The 20,733-nt window shown below is 34.7% G+C and overlaps 1 protein-coding gene across 1 annotated transcript in view; it reads left to right on the forward strand.

Moving 5' to 3' along the window:
* Positions 1–20,733, forward strand: part of ABCA13 (ATP binding cassette subfamily A member 13) — a 371,167-nt gene that overhangs the window by 144,238 nt on the left and 206,196 nt on the right. Inside the window, exon 28 of the mRNA XM_072598129.1 lies at positions 14,895–15,000. Within this exon, the coding sequence (XP_072454230.1) occupies positions 14,895–15,000 (106 nt within the window). The remainder of the gene's footprint in view (positions 1–14,894; positions 15,001–20,733) is intronic.

Consider the following 20,733-nt stretch of genomic DNA (forward strand, 5'->3'; position numbering starts at 1 on the left):
AAATGATTTTGTAAGTTTGTAGTATTTGTGCTTCTGAAACATCAGCAACTCCAGCTTTTATAGCTTAAATATATCCTAAGACTTTTTGGACGCCTTGTATGTAAAACACTTTCCTCATATCAAATCAGGGACATGGGTAATTCTGTTATTGTTATCTCTACCTTTAAGACAAGGAAACTGAGAGCCAAAGAGGTTTCCTTGATGTGTTCATGGTCACGAAGCTAATAAAATTTGGAAAAGACAGGAAGGATCTGAATGCAATATCCAGTGTGTTATCTAGGAGAGCTTAAAAAAATACTTCTGGAGTATACATTTACATTCTTTCATTTTCACACATTGGTTCACCTTCCCAACAAAAACTAATTTGCAAATGCCCATTTTCCTTCCTTATGCATTTTCTTTGCAAATGAAGTTTATTTCATCGTTTCCTCTTTTCTTCCTATATTTTCGATTTGCATGCATAACCCTCAGAATTAAATATTTGCTGACATTTATACTTTTTCACGAATTGTTATTCTTGACTTCTCATGTAGTTTTTATCCTAATTATAATTTTAGTATTCTGCCAAGTGCTACTTTGATACTTTGTGGCAGCATAGAGGTTATTATGGGTTGTCAGAGTTTATACAGTATACAGCATATACAGAGTATACAAAACTATACAGAGTTTAGTACAGTATAAAGTCTGATATTTTCTGCCATGCTACAAAAACTTCAGTTGTGGTCCCAGTCAGTCTAAGGTCTGCTTTTCAAGCACCAGCCTAGCTAAGTATGAAGAGGCATCGCTACAGCTGGGCTCTTAATGATTTCTTTGGTCATGGCAACCCATGAAACATAGAAAAATCCAAAATGGTCTTTAGTCCATTTGCCACCTTTTGGTTTCAGGGACATAGTACTGGAATATTTGTTATCATATACATCTTAACATCTTTGTAAATAAAAAGTCAGAAGGAAGAAGCAGCCAATTGGAAGGATGACCCACACGTTCTCCTTGGAGAGGCAAATGAAGGGACTGGCAAAGTTTATTTCGTGATGTGCCTAAAGCAATAATATATCATTACATGGGACACAGAGGCATCATCTATCTATCTATCTATCTATCTATCTATCTATCTATCTATCTATCTATCTATCTATCTATGTCGTCCATTCATTTTTCAGTTGTATCTGATTCTTTGTGACCCCTTTTGGGATTTTCTTGGCAAAGATACTGTAGTAGTTTGCCATTTCTTCCTCCAGTTCCTTTTACAGATGGGGAAACTGAGGCCAACAGAATCCAGGGTCACTCATATGTCTGAGGTTATATTTGAACTCTAGGGCCAGAACTTTATCCACTAGCTGCCCTGTATATATCTCTATCTCCATCTCCATCTCCATCTCCATCTCCATTCTGTAATCTCCAATCTCCAGTCTCCTCTCTCTCTCTCTCTCTCTCTCTCTCTCTCTCTCTCTCTCTCTCTCTCTCTCTCTGTCTCTCTCTCTCTGTTTCTGTCCAATTTCTATAGCTTTATCTACCCCTGTAGCATCTAGCAGCTTAGGGCAATACCACCTTAAAACATAGATTTGTTTGCAAAGTACAATAGAAGATGATTGAAGATTATGAACACTATTGCATCATAAAACAAAAAAGAATTAATAGGTGGTTAAAGTAGTTAAAAGAGAGCTTGATGTGGGATTTAGCTAGCTAAAGTTATCCCCAAAGGTATTTAAGGATTAAAATAGGACAACAAACAAAAGAAAAATGGAAAAGGCTCACAGAGAATTTTAAAATGAAAGATTGATTCTGATAAATGGAAATATCTGTGCAAAAAACTCCCTCCACTGGTGTGGATCTGCAAGTCATCTGTAAGTCAGTCTGTAATTTAGAGATTTGCCTGTACACTTCCCAATAGTCACAGAGCTAATAACAACTACAAAATGAGCCAATATCTCATTTATCCTCATAACAACCCTCAGAAAGTAAGTGATAATTTTCTACCTTTTACAGATGAGAAAACTGAGGCAGTCAGAGATTAAATAGCTTGCCAAAGGTCACATAGCTAGCAAATGTCAGAGGCTGGTTTTGATCTCGGGTCTTTCTGGCCCCAGAGCTAGTACTCCATCTAGTGCAGCACTGAACTGCCTAGTAGGTATCAGAGGCAGGACTTTCATCCAGGTCTTCATAACTCCAAGGCTAGTCCTTTGCCTATTACCACCTCTCGTTTCTATCATTGATATCAGTAATCTATTCAAGACACACTCTCCTTTTTCCCTATCTTTACTAGAAAACAAAGAGTAGTAGTATATATGCTAATGTAAATCTCTACCTTTTTTTCCTACATAAACTTCAATGTTTCAATCAATTTGTGTTCTCTTTGAAGTGGGTATTACATACAGGGCTGCAGGTTGCAACCCATTCATACATTTCAATTTTTGTTCATGTTCATGATTCTTATTCATGTCCTCTCATAAATTCAACCTTCCATCTATCTAATATGTCAGTTTTTCCTCTAGATAATTTTCCAGTGCAACATTTTTCTATTATCCCTCACTCACTGTATAATTGGTCCATCTTGTCCATTTACTGAATGGTGTTTTGCTATTTCCCACAAGAAGTCATTGGCAATTAATTATATTACACTTTTTAAACTGTCTTTATATATTTTAAATACTCACACTCTCCCCTGGCAGAGAACAGATTGTTGAATGAATTGCTAAAGTTAATTGGGAGAAAATCATCCAATTAGAAAAAGACTTTTTGATCCATGTAGCCACAAACCAAAAAACCACCATTCATTCACCAATTTCCTGGAAGCCCAATTCCACCAACCCACTGGGCCAATCTAAACTATTAAGTGATGCTAAATGAAATGGGCAACATGTTGCATAGAAATTCTTTCCTTACAATCACTGATAACTTTTATTTCTTTTCTAACTCACCTATTTAATAGAGAAATACTAGTGACATTTGTAGTGTCATCAGACATTTAACCAATTTGTCTGAAACTGTAATTTCATGTAGTATTGGATAGGAATTCACAGGAAAAGGTTTCTTCCCAGCCTAGGCTCACTGGAATATAACCTCCCAGATTCTACCTTTTGCTTGCTCAGTGGTTTCTTTTAATGTGACCAGACAGTCAGCAATTTTCTGCCCCTTTATGGTGTATTTTATGTCTCTTCTATCTGCCTACTTGGAAACAGAATTCCCACAAAGATCTTATAATCTCTATTGAGCAGGCTCAGCAGCCTTCTCTTTGTGCTATCTGCCTTTTTTCACTTTTATCATCATCAGTAACTCCTAGCCCATGATTTTTTTTTAAAAAGCTGTCTTAACTTTTCTGACTTCCACATAGAACTTTCGACTCATACTGAACTTTCTGTTCACAAAAACACTGAGGTAATTTCATAGAAATGGCTCTCTAACCCTCACCCCTATCCTATACCTATGCTACAGGTTTTCCAAAAAATATAAATGAAAGATTTTGCAGTGATCCATCTTAAGCTTTATTGTTTTAAAATCAAATTCATCCCATCATTTGAGCTTAGGGACATTTAATTTTTGATTCCAACATCTAGCACATTAATTATTTCCCCAGCATCTGGTGATAGATGACTTCCAAGGTCTTTTCCATATTTAAAATTCTCCAATGATATCTTTAGAAGACATCAAATGCAAGTTTCTTATTTTACAAACACAAAAAATTAGGCCTAGAGGAATGAAATAACTTGTCTAAGATTATATTACTCAGAGATTAAATATATGTGGCAGAGGGATTGGGTTCCAATCCTAAGGGGAAGAATGACTATTTGTTTAAGCTTGGGCAAACCATTTCCTCATCTGTAAAAGAAAGGGATTGGATGAGATGACCACCAATGGCCTTTTCAGGTTTAAATCTGTGTTGCTTCATTGATCTATGAGTCTTAGATCTAAGAGACTAGACAATTTTCAGAATAACTTCCTAACCTATATTGAACTGCTTGCCTTCTCCATGGGGGGATGGGAAGAGGAATGGGGAGGGAGGAAGGAAGAGAATTTGGAATTCAAAATTATAAAAATGAATGTTAAAAACTGATTTTACGTGTAACTGGGGAAAAAATAAAAAAATAAATAAGAATCATTTCCTAAGTCCTTGGACCTTGGTAAAAAAAAAAAGTGTTATTAACTTACATTCATATAGTACTGTAATGGAGTCATCATGATATAGTGAGGAGATACTGGGCATGGGGTCAAGAGAATCCTGGCCTTAACATTTTTTTTTTGCTGTGTGAGTCTAGAAAAGTCACTTAGACTCTTTTCCCTCCATAACATTTATATAATAAAAAAAGATGATTGTACGTGAAACTGCAAATCTGTTATGTAAATTTGCTATTCCTTTTAAATATATAATAAAATTATCTTGTAAATTTCTTTTTTTCCTTTTTCCCCTTCCCCTCTTCCTAGAGATGGCTACCATTAGACACAAATTTTATACACACACATGCACGCGCTCATTTTGCTTTTCATTATTTCTTGTACATTTATTCACATTTTTCTAAAATCAATGAACTAATAATTTCTTATAGACTATTAGTATTCCATCACAGTCATATACCACAACTTGTTCAGCCATTCTCCAATTGATGGGCATCTCCACAATTTCCAATTCTTGGCCACCACAAAGAGATCTGCTCTAAATATTTTAGAACATATAGGTTCTTATCCTTTTCCCATAATCATGTTGGAAAACAGACCTAGTAGTGGCATTGCTGAGTCAAAGGGTATAGGCAGTTTAATAACTCTTTGGGCATAATTCAAGATGGTTGGATCAGTTCACCATTCCACCAACAATGAATTAATGTCCCAATTTTTCCACATCCCCATATGTAAGGTGGGATTAACACTATTAATATCTACCTCATAGGGTTATTCTGAGAATCATTTGAGACAGTATGAGTAAAAGTACCATATCAATGTTATCTATCCTATTTTCTATAATCAGGCTTATCTGTATACCTACACTGTCATGTTTTCCACATCAAAATCCTTTGAAGTAAGTCAAGTAAATATTAGAAATATGAACTATGTATGTGATTTCATTGATATAGAGAACCCCTAGGTGAGGAAACTCCCTACAGCAATTCAGGTTATCATCTTCTCTGCAACTTATGGTCTTAGAGAGTTGAATAGAGAATAGAGAAACTAAGTGATTTGCTCCGTGTCACAAAGCTAGTATACATAAAAGGCAGAATTTTATTTCAGAACTTTCTTGCTTCAAAGCTAGCTCTTTACTCATCATGCTATACTACCCCTCTGTGTAAGTATTATATCATCATTTTTGAGGGAAAGAAAATTATACTTAGAGACATAAAATTGGTTACTCAGATACATACAACTAGGAAATGTTGAAACTTAGACTTGAACCTCAATATTATGATCCACTAATTCCAGGCTTCATTCTTGGCCCATACTTCTAGCTCTAACATTATATTATTACTCTGCAGCCACTTGCTGCTTGGATTTCCATTGATATTGTAAACTTTCATAAGTGAATGTAACATTAGATGTTATTTAGGGGAACCTCTGCCAGAAGCATGAGTCTCTCTCTAGTGTCCCTAATAACTGATTTTCCAGTCTCTATCTAAACACTTCCAGTGACAGAGAACTCACTGTATCATAGGGTAGTCTGTTATTTAGAACAGGATGTTGGAAGTCCAACACAGTTGAGGACAATCCATTATGTTAGCTGATCCACTGGAACCTTTCCAGCATGTGAGCAGTTCTAAGAGGATAACTCCTTTACCCTTTTTTTGTTTCTCAATTTTTTTCCTTCAGGGAAAGATATCTTTGCAATGTCTTCATTGCCTCTTCTTAAGGTATTTATATCCAAATGGAACAAAACTTAATCTTTAACAGTATGTGAATTACAGAACTGAAAAAAAATTCATGCCTTAAGTGGAAGAAATAAGGAAAACTTTTAATTTGAAAAATTTTCAAACATAATCTTCATTTGAAATATAGTGGCAGATAGAGCTAAACATTTCTGGTATTTTTTCAACTATTACATCAGTAATGGTTATCCTTAGTCATTTAATAATTTTCAAATATTTTGCAACATTATATATATATATATATATGTGCTTGTGTATACCACAATATGTTAATGTATATGTTTAAGCACATATACATATATGCAGGAATATATGAGTATATGTGTATACATGCATGTATCTGTATGTATGCATACATATGGTACATGCATATATATGTGCATATGCATATGTATGTGGAAAGTTGATATTTATTGTCATTCAGCAATTGCACGAACATTTATTTAGCACATGGTTTGTTGGATATGAGGTTACAGAAATAATTGTTTGTGCTTCATACTCTTCCCTCTGAACCTTTATTCTTGTCTTTTACCTCTTCCCTATATCCCACAGCTTTCAGTGGTTGACATAATTCTCTTTCTTCAAAGCCTTGAAGTGTTCCTTAAATTCAGAACTGAGATCTTGCTTATCTTAGATTCTCCCAAAGTCCACTTCCTTAATACTTAGCACATTATTGTGCTCAGCACACTGTAATGCGCACAGTAGTCATGTAAAAGGGATTATTTATGTGCTTTCTATCCTCAATACCTGCTAAAAGGAAAGTCTTAGTTTCTAAAGCATCAGCAGATGGTTTGTCTGAAGGCATCTTTAAATGAATCAGGAATAAGAGGTAGCCAACATCAAAACAATAACATAAATTCAGTTTGAATAAGTATTTCTAAGCACTAGAACATTAAGACTTTTCAAAAACTTTCCATTGTTTGTGAAGGCCTGTAAAATGTCTATCTCAACCAATTTTGTCTTTTAAAACAAGTATTGATTTTTCTTTCTTGAGTTTTTCTATCGATCTAAGGTTAACATGGTTGTTATTGTAGTACGTGCTTTCTTCTGTGTTCATCTGCATTATTCCTGATGACTTTACAGTTGGGTTTGGAGGCTTTGACAATTAACTTCACTGCTTCTGTAGCTGCAAATCATAGTTTAGGCATTTTTACTCATCTGAGTCTGGTCTAAATGGTACTTTCTAAACATAATAACAGACTACTATGGTACAATTGATATGCGACTGTTGGGAGAAAATTGTGGGCCACATGAAACTTGTCTGCTTCAAAGTTGCCATCTAAGAGAAAGGTACCTTCATGGAAAAAAGTTTGCTTTGTAGGGTAAGGGGAGTGAGGAGGGATAGACCTTATTGTGATGTGACTCAGACCACATTCTTGTGATAGGTTATGAATTCGGCAGGTTGCTTGCCTATAGAATACCAACTAGATGAAGATATTTATTGTCCAGATTTTGATTTTTAGTTGGATGAACTGTCTATAAAACTTACATATGAGTACTTTTGTCATAGATAGATGCTACAATTGGGAACAGAATTAAATATGAAGAGGAATGTGTGGTGGGTTGCAACTTGGGAAATTGTGCAGTTATTTTTCCAATGAATCCATACTTTTAAAAACTAAGACCCAAATTTTTAAAAATCACAATATTCTTCAGGGATATTTTATGCCTGAATCATGGGTCTCCAATACCATAGTCTCCAAAAAAATCCAAGTTTCAGGTTGCCCAAAGAACGAGGTAAAGTTAACGATGGACTTGAATAGGTAGCACAATCTTATCAGTGAAGTACGGGGAACATGACATGAAAGGTAATAGGACTGTAAGACCTGAAAAGGGGATAGACTAGTCACATAATAAAAGCAAGGAATTAGAATAATTATAATTTGATCTGTTCTTTAATAATTAAGAAATAGCTTTAAACTTTTAAAAACTCTAGAGCAAAAGCTCATAAGCTTCTTTTGTCATGGCTAGCAAAACCTATGAATTCCTTCCCAGAATAATGTTTTACATGAATAAAATATATATAGATTGCATAGGCAACCAATTATATTGACAATTGATTATGAAAATATTTTTTAAAAATCAAGTTCACTGCTCTCCAGGAAAAGAACCTTTGATCTAGAGGAAGGCCTCCAGTATGTTAGATGGATCCTATATCAAGAACACAGACAAAATCAGGACAGGGTAAGAAGCCTTAGATGGGTTTGAGATGCAGCATTACAGGGAGTACTCCCATAGATTAGATCCATCAGTCTTTTAAAGAAAATCTCACATAATATTAAAGCAAGTTGGAATTCAAGAATATCTAATTCAGCACTCTCATTTTACTGAAGGGATAAGTGAAATTTAAAGAGCAGTGATTTGCCAAGGTGAAGTGATAGCTAGTTAATAGCAAAACTGATATGAGAATCCAAGTGTCTATATCAACAATCTAGTTCTTTTCTCACTATATTGTGTTACCTATCTCTTTTCATCTTTTGATTTTCTATGACCATTTAGGCAAAGATAAAATTGACCATAGTAATGTAGGTTATATAATGTGAGCTGAATTTTTCTTGTCCTGTTGCCATCATCAAGGATGTGCTGCTCATTGGCTTGTGACCATAATCTTATACGAACACTGGTTACCTTTATATTTTTTCTCATTTCTAAATGGAAGAGCACCTTGCCCTGGAAATCACTAGGACACAGTTCATCAACCTGACATTTTAACTGTAGGCCAAATCAGAGTATGATACTTGACAAACTCTCTTTTAAAAAGGGAAATCAAAAGATAAGTTTGGTCCAAAAGCCTGAGCACTTAATGGCACAACCAATATTTAGATGACATCGAGTTCTCATAAATGTTTGGGATTAGAAGCTTTTTTAAATCTCCAAGCCCTTCAATAAAGACTTAAAGGCTATACGAGGCAAAATAATGCATCTTTTGTGAGGAAGCAGAACACTCATACAATAAAAAAAATAACAAAATGTAATGTTACATGAATGTCAAATCCTTAAAATATCACTTAGGGAAAAAAGTATTTGAGATTTCTGGATCTGTTATTTTATTTTTGTCCCTAATAGGATGATATTATTTAAGTTAAAAGAACTAACTTGTTTAAACATTTTCAAATTTTCCTTTTACTTAAAGAAGTTGCCTGTTCATTCCCTGCTAGGCTCAACATATTAAATCTGCCTGGTTAAAAAAGCCAAACCAAATCAAAACAAACCACAAAGCAACGGAACAACAACGAAAGCCTTTTAATTCCTTATCCTATAGGTTTCTAATCATTTTAAAGAAAAAGTTGACATATAATTATCGTTATTAATCAGAAGTGAATTAAATACACATTCAATAGGGAAGAATAACTAGTATTTATGTAGTGCCTTAAGCTTGCAGAGCACTTTATACATTTGCTTCTCACAATATCTCTTTTATTTGTTATTATTATTTCCCCTATTTTACAGATGTGAAAGGTTAAGAATAATGTATTAACTCTGTCCTAAATAGCCTGGCATCATGAAGAAATTGATCAAAAAATATTATAGTTAGCTTTCTTTTCACATCATAATAAGTGATTGCATATATTGTATTTGTTAAATATATTTTCTTATTTTAGTTGGTCACATTGGTTTTGCTATATTTGGAATTTTTTTTAAAGGAGAAACTTCATAAAGTCATTTGGTTATAGTGAGCTTCTGGAACACACTGAATTTCCTTCCTATCTCTGCCCTAATAAAACAGGGTTTAAATTTTCAGTCTCAGTTCAGTTATCTAACAGAAACATTTAAGGCGTGCCCTGAAAGCATGAATGCTGATTAAAGGAATGATAGTGAATTATTGTCTTCAAATTTTAAAGAATGTATGAGTAGGTATTAAGGGCATAATGTAAAACTTCCTCCTTTTAAAAATATTACTGATAGAATGTTATAGACTTTTATACAAAATACTTTTCAAGAAAGACATTAATATCATGTCTTGGATCTGATGTGTTCCTCTAAGCCAATGGACTGGGGCATCTTATATAATTGTTGTCCCCAAATATTACTTAAAATGGAAATAGGAGCATATACTATTAAGTATAATATTATTCAGTTGGAAGCCAAAGCATTTGCTAAAGTTACCATCATCCTATTGCTCTATTAAAAAGTATGACATTTGCTATCATTTTGTGCTCTCTGAGGTCTTTTCAATTTAATGTAAGTATTTCCTAAAAGTCTACTCTGTGTCAGATACTTTTCTAGGCACTGGGAACATAAAGGCAAAAATATACCGAAAGTTCTTACTATCAGGGAGCCCATATTTTAGTAGGAAGTAAACAATACATGTGGTGGTTCAGTATATACAAAAATAACTGCATTTCTTAGTATCAACCCCACGATCATCATGCTTCCAGGAAAAGTTCATCTCCAGGAAAGACCCATCATTCCAGAAATTGCATCAGCTTTGTTGCTTTCCCATCATGAGTACACTCAGTAGTTTTGGCTCCTTTGATTGGCAGGCTTGAGTGTAGAGCACAGAAATTCTCCAAAGCCTCCATTTAAAGAGTGCAAACAGGCCAGTCATTTCCCATCAGCAGAACCCCCCGGATTTACCTCCATTATCATCATGTCCCTCTGCTCCTCATCCCTTTAGATTGTGAACTCTTTTGGGGCAGAGAATTTTTTTTTATTACTTAATAAGTGTTTAATGAATTGAAATATAAAAAAATTTTGGCTAAGGGAGAGTACTAACAACTGAGGAGGTGTAGGAGGTGGCACTTAAGCTTTATTTTGGCCTATGGGACATTCAGGTGGAGAGTTGTAGCGGGCAGTTGATATTGCTGAAGATAAGGAGGAGACACCTACTTAGAAGTGATCGTTGAATCCATAAATGTTGATCAGATTACAAAGAGAGGGTCTGGATTCTGTGGTCTACAATCATAAACTGGGATTTTAGATGTCATCTGAATCAGTCTCTTCATTTCACTCATGAGGAGACTGAAATGTTGGTTCACATTTTCACTCAGCAACTTACTCTCAATGGTACAAGACAAGTCAACAAACCTTTTGAAGCCTCAGTTTGCTCATCTCTAAAATGAGAGGGATGGATTAGATGATCACTTATATTCTTTCCAATTATAAGTCTTTGACCCTATGATTCTATCATACAATTCTTTAGAATTTCTGCAGACCCCAAGGAAACGTGCCTGCATTGTACAGTCACCTTATGTTTGTTTTGACGGATTCACCTTTTTGTGAGAGGAGGCTTATTTACCACCAACCTATAATATGATTGTGTAGTAGCAGTCTATCAAGATAGACTAAAAATAACCATAATTTCAATTGTGCCTAGAAGGAAAATTCCTTTTGGATTATCAAAGGAGCAAAAGACTTCGTGCAAATGACACTTCTTACTTGATATGGTTTCAATTTTAATTCCGTTCCCTATAATTAAATCTGTAGAATAGCAGTACTTAGCTCCCTGTTTTCTTTGATATAGCCCTTGCTTGCTGCTGGTACTGTGGACAATGAATGCTAGAGCAGGAAAAGCCTTAGAAATCAACTGGTTCAACCCACCCATTTTACAAATAAGCAGGAGCTTTGTCTTGATGGCAGTTAATTCCTACAAAATAAATTTCAAATGCTGAGTTTATGTAGACATTTTTTACAGCTCTCCTCAGAACTCAAATCTAAATTAGCTAATCCCAAACTGAGAGAAGATACAGTTCATCCAGATCCACTCAATTTCATATTTTTTCTTTGTTTGCAATGAGTTTAAGCTGGAAATACAGATCAGATAAGTGAGGCCCAGAGAGGTTCATACTATCATAGAATTATAGTTCTAGAGCTGGGTGAGACCTCAGAGGACATCTAGTTCAATGCTTTCATTTTGAAAGATGAGGAAATTGAGACACAGTGAGGTTAGGTGACCTGCCCAAGGTCACACAGATAGTAAGCAGCAGAGCCAACATTTAAACCTATGTCCTCTGACTTCAAATTCCGTGTTCTTTCTGGTCTGTTCTAATTTGTCTTCAAGTAGAAGCCTTTTTTTTTTTTTTTTTTTAATCTACTGAATATTTCTTAGCAGTAAGTGTAGTGTTTCTGTTCACCAGAGCCTTTCTGTCCTCTCCCATTTTCTGGTCTAGAATATCTCTGACAGTCCAGATCAGTTTACCAAACAATCGAATCAGTCATTGCTTTGTTTTCTGCTAAAGCTATCAGGCAATTTGGCTGTCTGGGAAACCAACAGTATCAATTAAATTGACCTTGGGCCTTTTAAAGTCTGGAAAAGAAAACCCTTGTCGCATCACAGTCTAATTGGAAAATGGGCTAATGATCCTGCCCAACTTGTTTAATAGCAAAATTATGCCTACTCTATATCTCTCCCATTCCCCTGTCTTTGACATTTACCTCTGTCCTGCTTTCAACCCTCTTGGCATTCAAGGTTATCCGCAATCCATGCTCTGTTTTTGTCAGTCTCTAAAGCCCTGATCAAGGCATATTGTGCATTTTAGCTATCTATGTTGGTGTTTACCCATATGTCTTGGTCTGAGAATTCAGATCTTGGAGAAAAGTAGTTGCAGAGAAGCAGATTTAAGTTTTCTTTCTCCTCAACCCTGTCTTTTTTCTTGTTATCATGAGAGTTCTATCATCCTCCCAGTAACCCAAATGTGCAAGCTTAACATCACACTTGATCCTTCAATCTCCTTCCCACCACAGTTCCAGTCTTTTTGCTTCTTTCTCCCCAACATCTCTAGGACATATTGCCTCCCCTCCACTCAGACAGCTGCCACCCTTGTTCAGGCCCTTATCACTTTTTACTTGTACCGTTGCAATAGTCTCTTAATTGGACAAACGCAACAGCAGCCACAACAGCTTGCTCCAGTCCATCTTCTATTTAGCTGCCAAAGCAATTCCCCTAAAGTGGAAGTCTGGTCCTGTCACCCAACTGCTTAATATCAAAATATGATAAAACTGCTAATAATTCCAATTGTTTCATGAATCAGATATAACCTGCTCACCTATTCCTACCTTTTCACCCTTTTTATGCAATACTCTCCTCTATACACTCTGCAATCCAACCACACTGGTTGGTTTAGTATTCTGCACACATGATACTTGCCTCATGTGTCTTTGATTTTATATTTTTCCTATGCCCTCCTTACACCTGGCTCTTAGAAACCCTGTTTTCCTTCAAGATTCAGATCAAGTGCTACAAGAAAGGCTTTTTGCATGAAGATTTTCCTGTCTCTTAACATTGTCATGGTCCTAGAGACACTAAATTTGTGTTATCTTTGATTTTTATGGCTCTTCTAGCTACCAGTATTGCTCATCTCTTTTCATTCTCATTACTGCTACAAACATGTGATATTACATGTTTATTTTAGTTAATTGTATTTTCATTTGAGCTGTTAGGTGAAACAGTGGAGAGAGTGCTGGGTCTCAAGTCATCTTCGTGAGTTCAAATCTGACCTCTGACACTTACTGGCTATGTGACTCTAGGCAAGTCACTTAACTCCGTTTGACTCAGTTTCTCATTTGTGAAATGAACTGGAGAAAGAAATGACCAACCACTCCAGTGTCTTTGCCAAGAAAAACCCAAATGGGGTCACAAAGAGTCAAACACGACTGAAATGACTGAGCCCCAACAATTATTTTCATTCCTATTATTGCCACAAAAATGTGGTGGAACAAATGATAAGTATATCACTAAGCAAAGATAGTGACAGGAAACACAACATATTGGCCAAGTCCAACAACATATGTTTTATTCTAGACATATTGTTCACCACTTTTCATTACAATATTTTTTGGATGTCTTGTTCTAATATGTTCTCTCTCTATAGAACTTGGATAGAGACTGTAGTGGATAGCCTGCCTTGGAATCAGGAAGACCTTGTTGCAGAGAAAATGTCAATCTGTACTTATCAAGAGGATTTCCTTATTGGGAATCCCTGTTCTCTTCCCATCCTATTATCATTTCTGGGAAGATTTTTTTTCTTATCATTACCTTGCCTTCTTAAGTTAGTAGATTTTTTTTATTAAAAAGCTTTTAAGTTTATCATAATTTTGATTTTCTTTTATGAGTATCTGTCTCTGTTTGATTAATATTTTTATCTTTGACCTAGTTATTCAAGATAATTCTGATTCTTTTCAATTATTTTTTTCAAAAATGATAAAACCTTTTCCATTAGGTTACACATTTATTTGTAGTTTATTGTGGTATATGGTGTAAGTATAAGATGCTGATCAGAACCTAATTTCTGCCAAACTACTTTCCTATTTACCCAGTAGTTCTTGTTGGATAGGGAGACCTACTGGATTACTATGTTTAATTATTTTGGGGGTCTTGTTAAGTAAATCTGTTCCACTGAGTAGTTTCCTACATAGTCTCCTGAAAGTGTTTTTCACCTACTTCATTAGATTCTTACTTTCTCACCAAAAAATTCCAAACAGCCAAAGTCCAAACAGTCCAAGGCTCTTCTTAATTTGGTGATGCCCAAATATTCCCTGATTAATGCACTTGCTGATTGCTCTAGAGTCTACATTTTTTTTTTTATTTCAGTCACTTCATTTGGAATTGTTTCCATTCATGCCTATTGACATTTTACCCTCCTCCTTAATGCTTTGCTTTAATATCTCTTCTATGGCACCTTCTCTGGGCACTTCTGCTAGAAGGAATCTCTCCATCTTTTTTAAAAAAATACCTTTTCATGTGCTGTTCTTACAGTATTTATTATTTATTGTTTTGTTATTATATTTGTTTATGGTAGATAGTTGGTTCTTCCTCTCATTTATACAAAGATTATTGAAGGAAGAATTCAGGCTTTATCAATTGATGGATCTTCATCTGGTCCTAGAAAAGTACCTTGCAAGAAAAATGCCTAATAAGTATAATGAATGAATATGCTATGATGTATGTTTAGCAGGCATTCTAGGAATAATTCAGTCCTTAAATTCCAGGAATTGAAAACAAGTTGAAAGAAAAAATTCATAAAAATAGCATATTTACAATAATGCCATATAAATGCAAATTATTTTCAAATCCATAATAATCATAGCCTTATTTTTATCTCTAAAAAGGTATTTTTGAAGCTTTTGCAAGACTCCAAAAACAAACCACGTAGTTCTGATACAACAGACGTGGAGTCTCGATATGAGAGAGGTACAGAACAACTTTATGACAATAGTAAGTATGCAATTAGTTATTTGTATGGTTCTTTTGATAAAAATATACTTTCTGAAATCTATGATCTTTATTTTGGGAAATTCATTTTTACCCAAAGTTTCTAAACACATGTGAAATGGAGTCATTATTATCACCTTTATATATATAACTCTCAAGTCTGTCTTGAGTCTGACATCTCTCCTGAGCTCTTGGCATTTCTCTAAGTTTCATCCCCCATTTATATCCCCCCAAAACTTTCTTAATGAAAACAAATAAAAAAAGTGAGGGAATGTTGACTCATAAGAAGTATTGTTTTATTGGGGCAACCTGCAAGGCCCCTCGTAGATTCTTGTGTTGGGTAATTCTTGCTCATCTTTGTGAGTTTAGGTAAGAACTTTACAGATATTATTTTATTATTATTGTTGTTACAAATAAAGGCTTTTTTCCTCTTCCTTGTTTGTATCAATGCTTTGCTTATAAGCAGAATAATATATGTCAAATGTTCAATGGTTTCATGGAGATAGGTATTTTTCTTAATGACTAAGATCTCTTTTATTGTGAATTTGTGACTGATACTCCTATTTAGTATTCATTAAATATAGTAAAATCAATCTGACAGATTTCTTTTGTTGGAATCAACTTGGAAGAGTTGATTCTACTAATCAGATGATTCAGTAAATTTAATAAAATGATAGAATAAAAAAAGAAATCCCTCCAATAAAAGGTAATTTGATAGTTGTTTAAAGAATGCTAAGTTTTCACAGAATAAAGCATTGGGAAGAACATCAATGACCCACTTATCTGACCCATACCAAAAAAACAAAAACAAAACTCCATCAAAAACATTATCCTTTTTGTGAATAGCTCTAGTTGTTTGGACATTTTCTTTATAATCAATCCTAAATGTACTTCTTTGTAACTTCTATCCATTTCCTCCAGTTCTGATATCTGGGAGATAAGTTGAATGTCTAATCCCATTTCCCTTTTCCATTGGAGAACTCTTCAAATGCATGAAGACAGCTATCATGTCCTTCCTACTTCTCCCTTAGCCTAAATATCTCAAGTTCTCTCAATTGATTCTTATATTGGATGAACTCAAGGCGTTTAATCATCCTGGATGCTCTCCTCAGGACACTTTTGTCATTTCCATCAGTGAATATTTGAATATACAGTGATTAAAAATGACTTTAGTTTTCATATTTTGATGAAATAAAATAGTTAATTAATGAATATTTTTTTTATAAATCAGAATACACTGAATTTAAAACCTGTAATTAAAAAACCCTATTTTATCAGAAACTTAACTTGCCAAGCAAATGGATGAAAATTTTAAAAAATGTTATATGTCAAAATATGACATTGAGAAGGTTCTATTACCTGAAGTCTTTTTCACAATGAGAAGTTTAAATCAAGAGTGGGGAATGGGTGGCCTCAGGGTCATATATAGTCCTCTAGGTCCTCAAGTGTGGTACTTTGAATCCAAACTTCACAGAACAGATCCTTTTGTGAAGGGGATTTGTTAAAGTTATCATGGTGATATTTTTTCAGTTGTTATTTGCTGAGTTGAAATTGAATCAACAATACAGTTTCATATGCAATATGATCACCATTTTTCAGAAAAGACAGTGGGAAACACTGGGTCAATGAGATTCAAATATTGCTCATAGATGTCTCATTCTTTTAGGAATTTACAGGTCATGTTTCAGTTCTTTAATGTTTTTACCTTAACCTGACTTTGAAAATCCTTCCCCAAATATCCACATTAACACCCTTCCTAATATTCTGATCTTACAACTCCTTGATTTCCTCAACTCAATAATTTAATTCAATAAATATTCATCAAGAACGCACTCTGTGCCTGGTAATATACCAGACGATGAGTGTATAAAGATAAAAACATAAAAGTGTCTTCCATTACATTATACAGGGGAAATTATCTACCCCCATCTATTCTGAACTCCAGCCCTTCATTACCATTTGTTGACTGGTCATCTCTATATAGATAGTCCATAGGTATCTTGGATTCAATACATCTAAAAGAAAACTCATGTATCCCTCCAGCACTTGTGGTCCTATAAACGGAAACCGTCTTCAAAATACCTTTTATTCACAGCACCACTGTTCATCTAGTCATTCAGATTTGCCACCTTGGAGGCACTACTAACCTTTCCTTCTCCATCATTCTTCATAACCAATCTGTTGCCAAGGCTTGTCAATTGTACTTCTCCAACATGTCTCACTTCCATCTCCTTGTCTCCAATCACACAGTATCTGCTCTAGTTTAGGGTCACATCACCTCCTTCTTATTCTAATGCAATATCTTCCTTATTGGGATCCCTGCTTCTTACTTTTTCCAATGAAGTTTCCATACAGTTTCAATTTGATATTCCTAAAGCATAGAAATAATTGTCCTGTAATGATCAGGAACTTCTCCCAGCTTGTCCTCCTGCCCCAACTCTTTAAAAACATGTAATCATGTGCCCTTTTCAAGTACAGCCAACAAACATGTGCCAGTTCTGGTTTCTTGCTTAGTTAGAGTTATTTCCTCATCCTGTAACTACACCTGCACAAAGTCCTCATACCTACTATATTACCAAACCTTTTGACTACCAGTAGGTATGATTTCTAAATGGACCAGCTAGCTGTATTCATTTAGTGACTCCAAACTACTGCTTTAATAGATACCCTTGGATTCCAGGTGGGCACGATTTGTGCAAATTCTTTTCTTTAACTGAAAAAAAACCTCAGCTCAATCTGCATTCCCTACTGCTGATAGGTCAACCCAATTACTTTTCTATGTGAAAGATGAGAGGTTAATTGAAATAACCCCTAAGAAACCCCTTTACTAGAAGGATGAATTTGTGGAAGTTTACTTTTCCTTCTTCATATTTGATGGAGGCACCTGAAGTAGAAGAATCAAGCAGAGGAGTGAAGGACAATCAAGTAGAACTCCAAAGTTATAGTAATTACCCTTTCCTGACCTAGCTCTCAAAGTAGCACACGAAGCTACAATAATCCTGGTTAAACCTTGCAGAAGAGTAAAATGGCGACTTAACAGCATTTCCTAGGAAGAGGAGAATTTAGGCGTTCCTCCCACCTATTTTTTAATCTCTGTACTTAAAAGGATTGTTTTAGTAGTCTGAGTCTGATTCTAAAATATACTAGAAATCAATCTGGAATTTCAGCACTGTGCAATGTGGAGATCCCAGCTCTATTTCGTACTTATTAGGGCAGCTTTGTTAAAATATAAGAGCAATGAGAGGTAGCATAGATTCCCTCACAGAATGCCTTGATTTGAGAAATCACCCTCATTTTCAGGAGCTCTACTGGGTATGTCTTCCTGATGCGGGACACTAGACTAGGAATCAGAAGTCACAAGTAATAGCCCTGATTGTGCCTCTAATCAGCTGTGTGGCTTTGGATGAATTATTCAGCATCTCTGTCACAGGTCATTTTTCACATCTGTCAGAATGAAGGAGAGAACACTGGATGAGCTTGGTTATTTTTTCCAGGTCTCTGGTTCTACTACTTTCCACAATTAAAACCTGGATTTATTCACTTGGCAGAGAAGCATGGCATTATAGAATGAGAGTTAGAAGGGACTTAGAGGGCATGTAGTTAAGCCATCTCCTTTTACAAATGAGGAACTTGGGGAAGGGAAGTTACTTGCTCAAGGTTCCACAGTGGATAATCATCAGATGTGTGATGGAAACTCAACATCTCTGACTCCAAAGTCAGTGTGCTGTTTACTGTTCTAACCTGCCAGTCTTTTCAGATGCCGCTGGAATGTATGTGCATGGCATGAGAGAGCTTCCATATGCATATTGGTCAAATGGTGGCAAGGAAAGGATCTTAAGAAAAGAGGGTGGAAGAAAGGGCCTTGTATGTTCTACCATATTTTTTTTTTAGTTATTAATGTTAATTGGGATACATTTAAAGCTCAAACTGAATGAATATAAATCTCCCCTAACACCATTTTATGATAATTAAAACAAGTCTAATTCATAAAGTCATTCCAGAAACATGGTAATAATTTGAATCAGTAAGGATATTTTGCCTTAGTCAAAGAATTCTGTTCTGTTATTAGTTAATTATTAATAAAGTCTTTTATTCTATCATAGATTTGATTACACTACACATCCAGTCATATCTTCCATGTACATGTCCGTCCACTAGAGTGTATGCTTATGTACACTTATACATGTTATATACTCATATATGTACATATAACATATTACTTATATGCACACATATCTATGTTTATCATATATCTATCAATTTGTCTTTGTATCATCTATTGAGCTGACCTATTTATCTGTTTGTTTTTGGCTACAAAACTCATGAAGCTGTCTCTAAAGAGATTTAGGTGCTGTGATGAACACTGGAGGACTATGTATGTATGCATGCATGTGTATGTGCATGTACCTGCACACATTACATATATACATATGCATAATACAAGGTACATATTATGTGTACACATATGTAATATGATATACATTACATATAATTTATCATCTATATCTATTTATGGTCTATTTTTTTGTTTTTTGGCTATCAAACTCGTGAAGTTGTCATCAAAGGGATGTAGGTATTGTGATGGACATTAATAGAGAGAGCCATATATGTATATATATATATATAAATATATATATGTTTTTTTCTTTTGCATCAGAAACAGGAAAACAGGAATGTATAGGACTCAAATGAGATATGAGTGCTTTATAGGAAACCTGATTTTTGTGACTTGACTTAAAAATAAGAGTCTTAAAAATAAGACTCTTGTCTTATTTTTAATTTAGATTTCCATTTGAAATTATGTATTTTACTTTTTAAAGTAAACAATGCTTTCAGAGAGATGATTTGTACCATTTTTTGCCTTTACTTCTTTTTTTTACTTCAAGGTTTATCTTGATTATTTTTAGTGTCACTTAATAGAGGGATTTCATTTATGAGACTTTCAGGCAAAGGTAATTGGTAACTTCTAATGATCCTTTATCCGTCAGCATTTCTTATATCACCAGAGAACTGTTTAAATTTTTTATCATCAAAAATTTCTAAGATTGGGCTAAATTTAGCACACGTTTCCATGAGAAGTGGTAAATCAGCATGTTGCTTTAGTACCAAACAACCTGCAATGGCTTTATAAGGCTCATCTATCAGTTTAAAAAAATCACTACTCTAATCTAAATTTAGTTTACTTTATCAAAGGCAATAAAAATATTGTAAAGGTAAAAAAATAGTTGTAATAAAAGCTAATGTTATGTAAAATGGAGTGATGTTTGAATTCAGAAAGGTGGGGGAAACAGGGAGTTTATAGCATTTCAAATGACCATTGTAAAACATTGGTATGAAAGGCACAATGTTTATTTGTCATGTAAATCACAAATTAGTAACTGGAAAAAATGTCATTTAGAAAATCAATTGAAATATACCATTGTGAAATTGGGAAAGAGCACAGAATGCATTACAGCAAAGTTGGAGTGAAATTACCCTTATTTGTAAAACTGGTCACATACTACAGATAGTCTCATAAAAAATCAAAATGGGACCTTTGAAAGTTCCAGAGAGGTGGTAGAAGTTTCTCAAAGTGTTTTAGATAAAATATTCATCATGCCTGCCTATATTCCCTTATTCAAGTGCCTTCTTATGGCACAGTGGTGAGACTGGTTTCTCAGAGAACTAAAAGCTAAAAAGGATCATGCCGTGTTAGAAAGATGGAAAGATTCTACCTCACTGGAAAGTCATGAATTA

This window comes from Notamacropus eugenii, chromosome 3 (genome assembly GCF_028372415.1).
Source record: "Notamacropus eugenii isolate mMacEug1 chromosome 3, mMacEug1.pri_v2, whole genome shotgun sequence".
Classification (NCBI taxonomy): Eukaryota; Metazoa; Chordata; class Mammalia; order Diprotodontia; family Macropodidae; genus Notamacropus; species Notamacropus eugenii.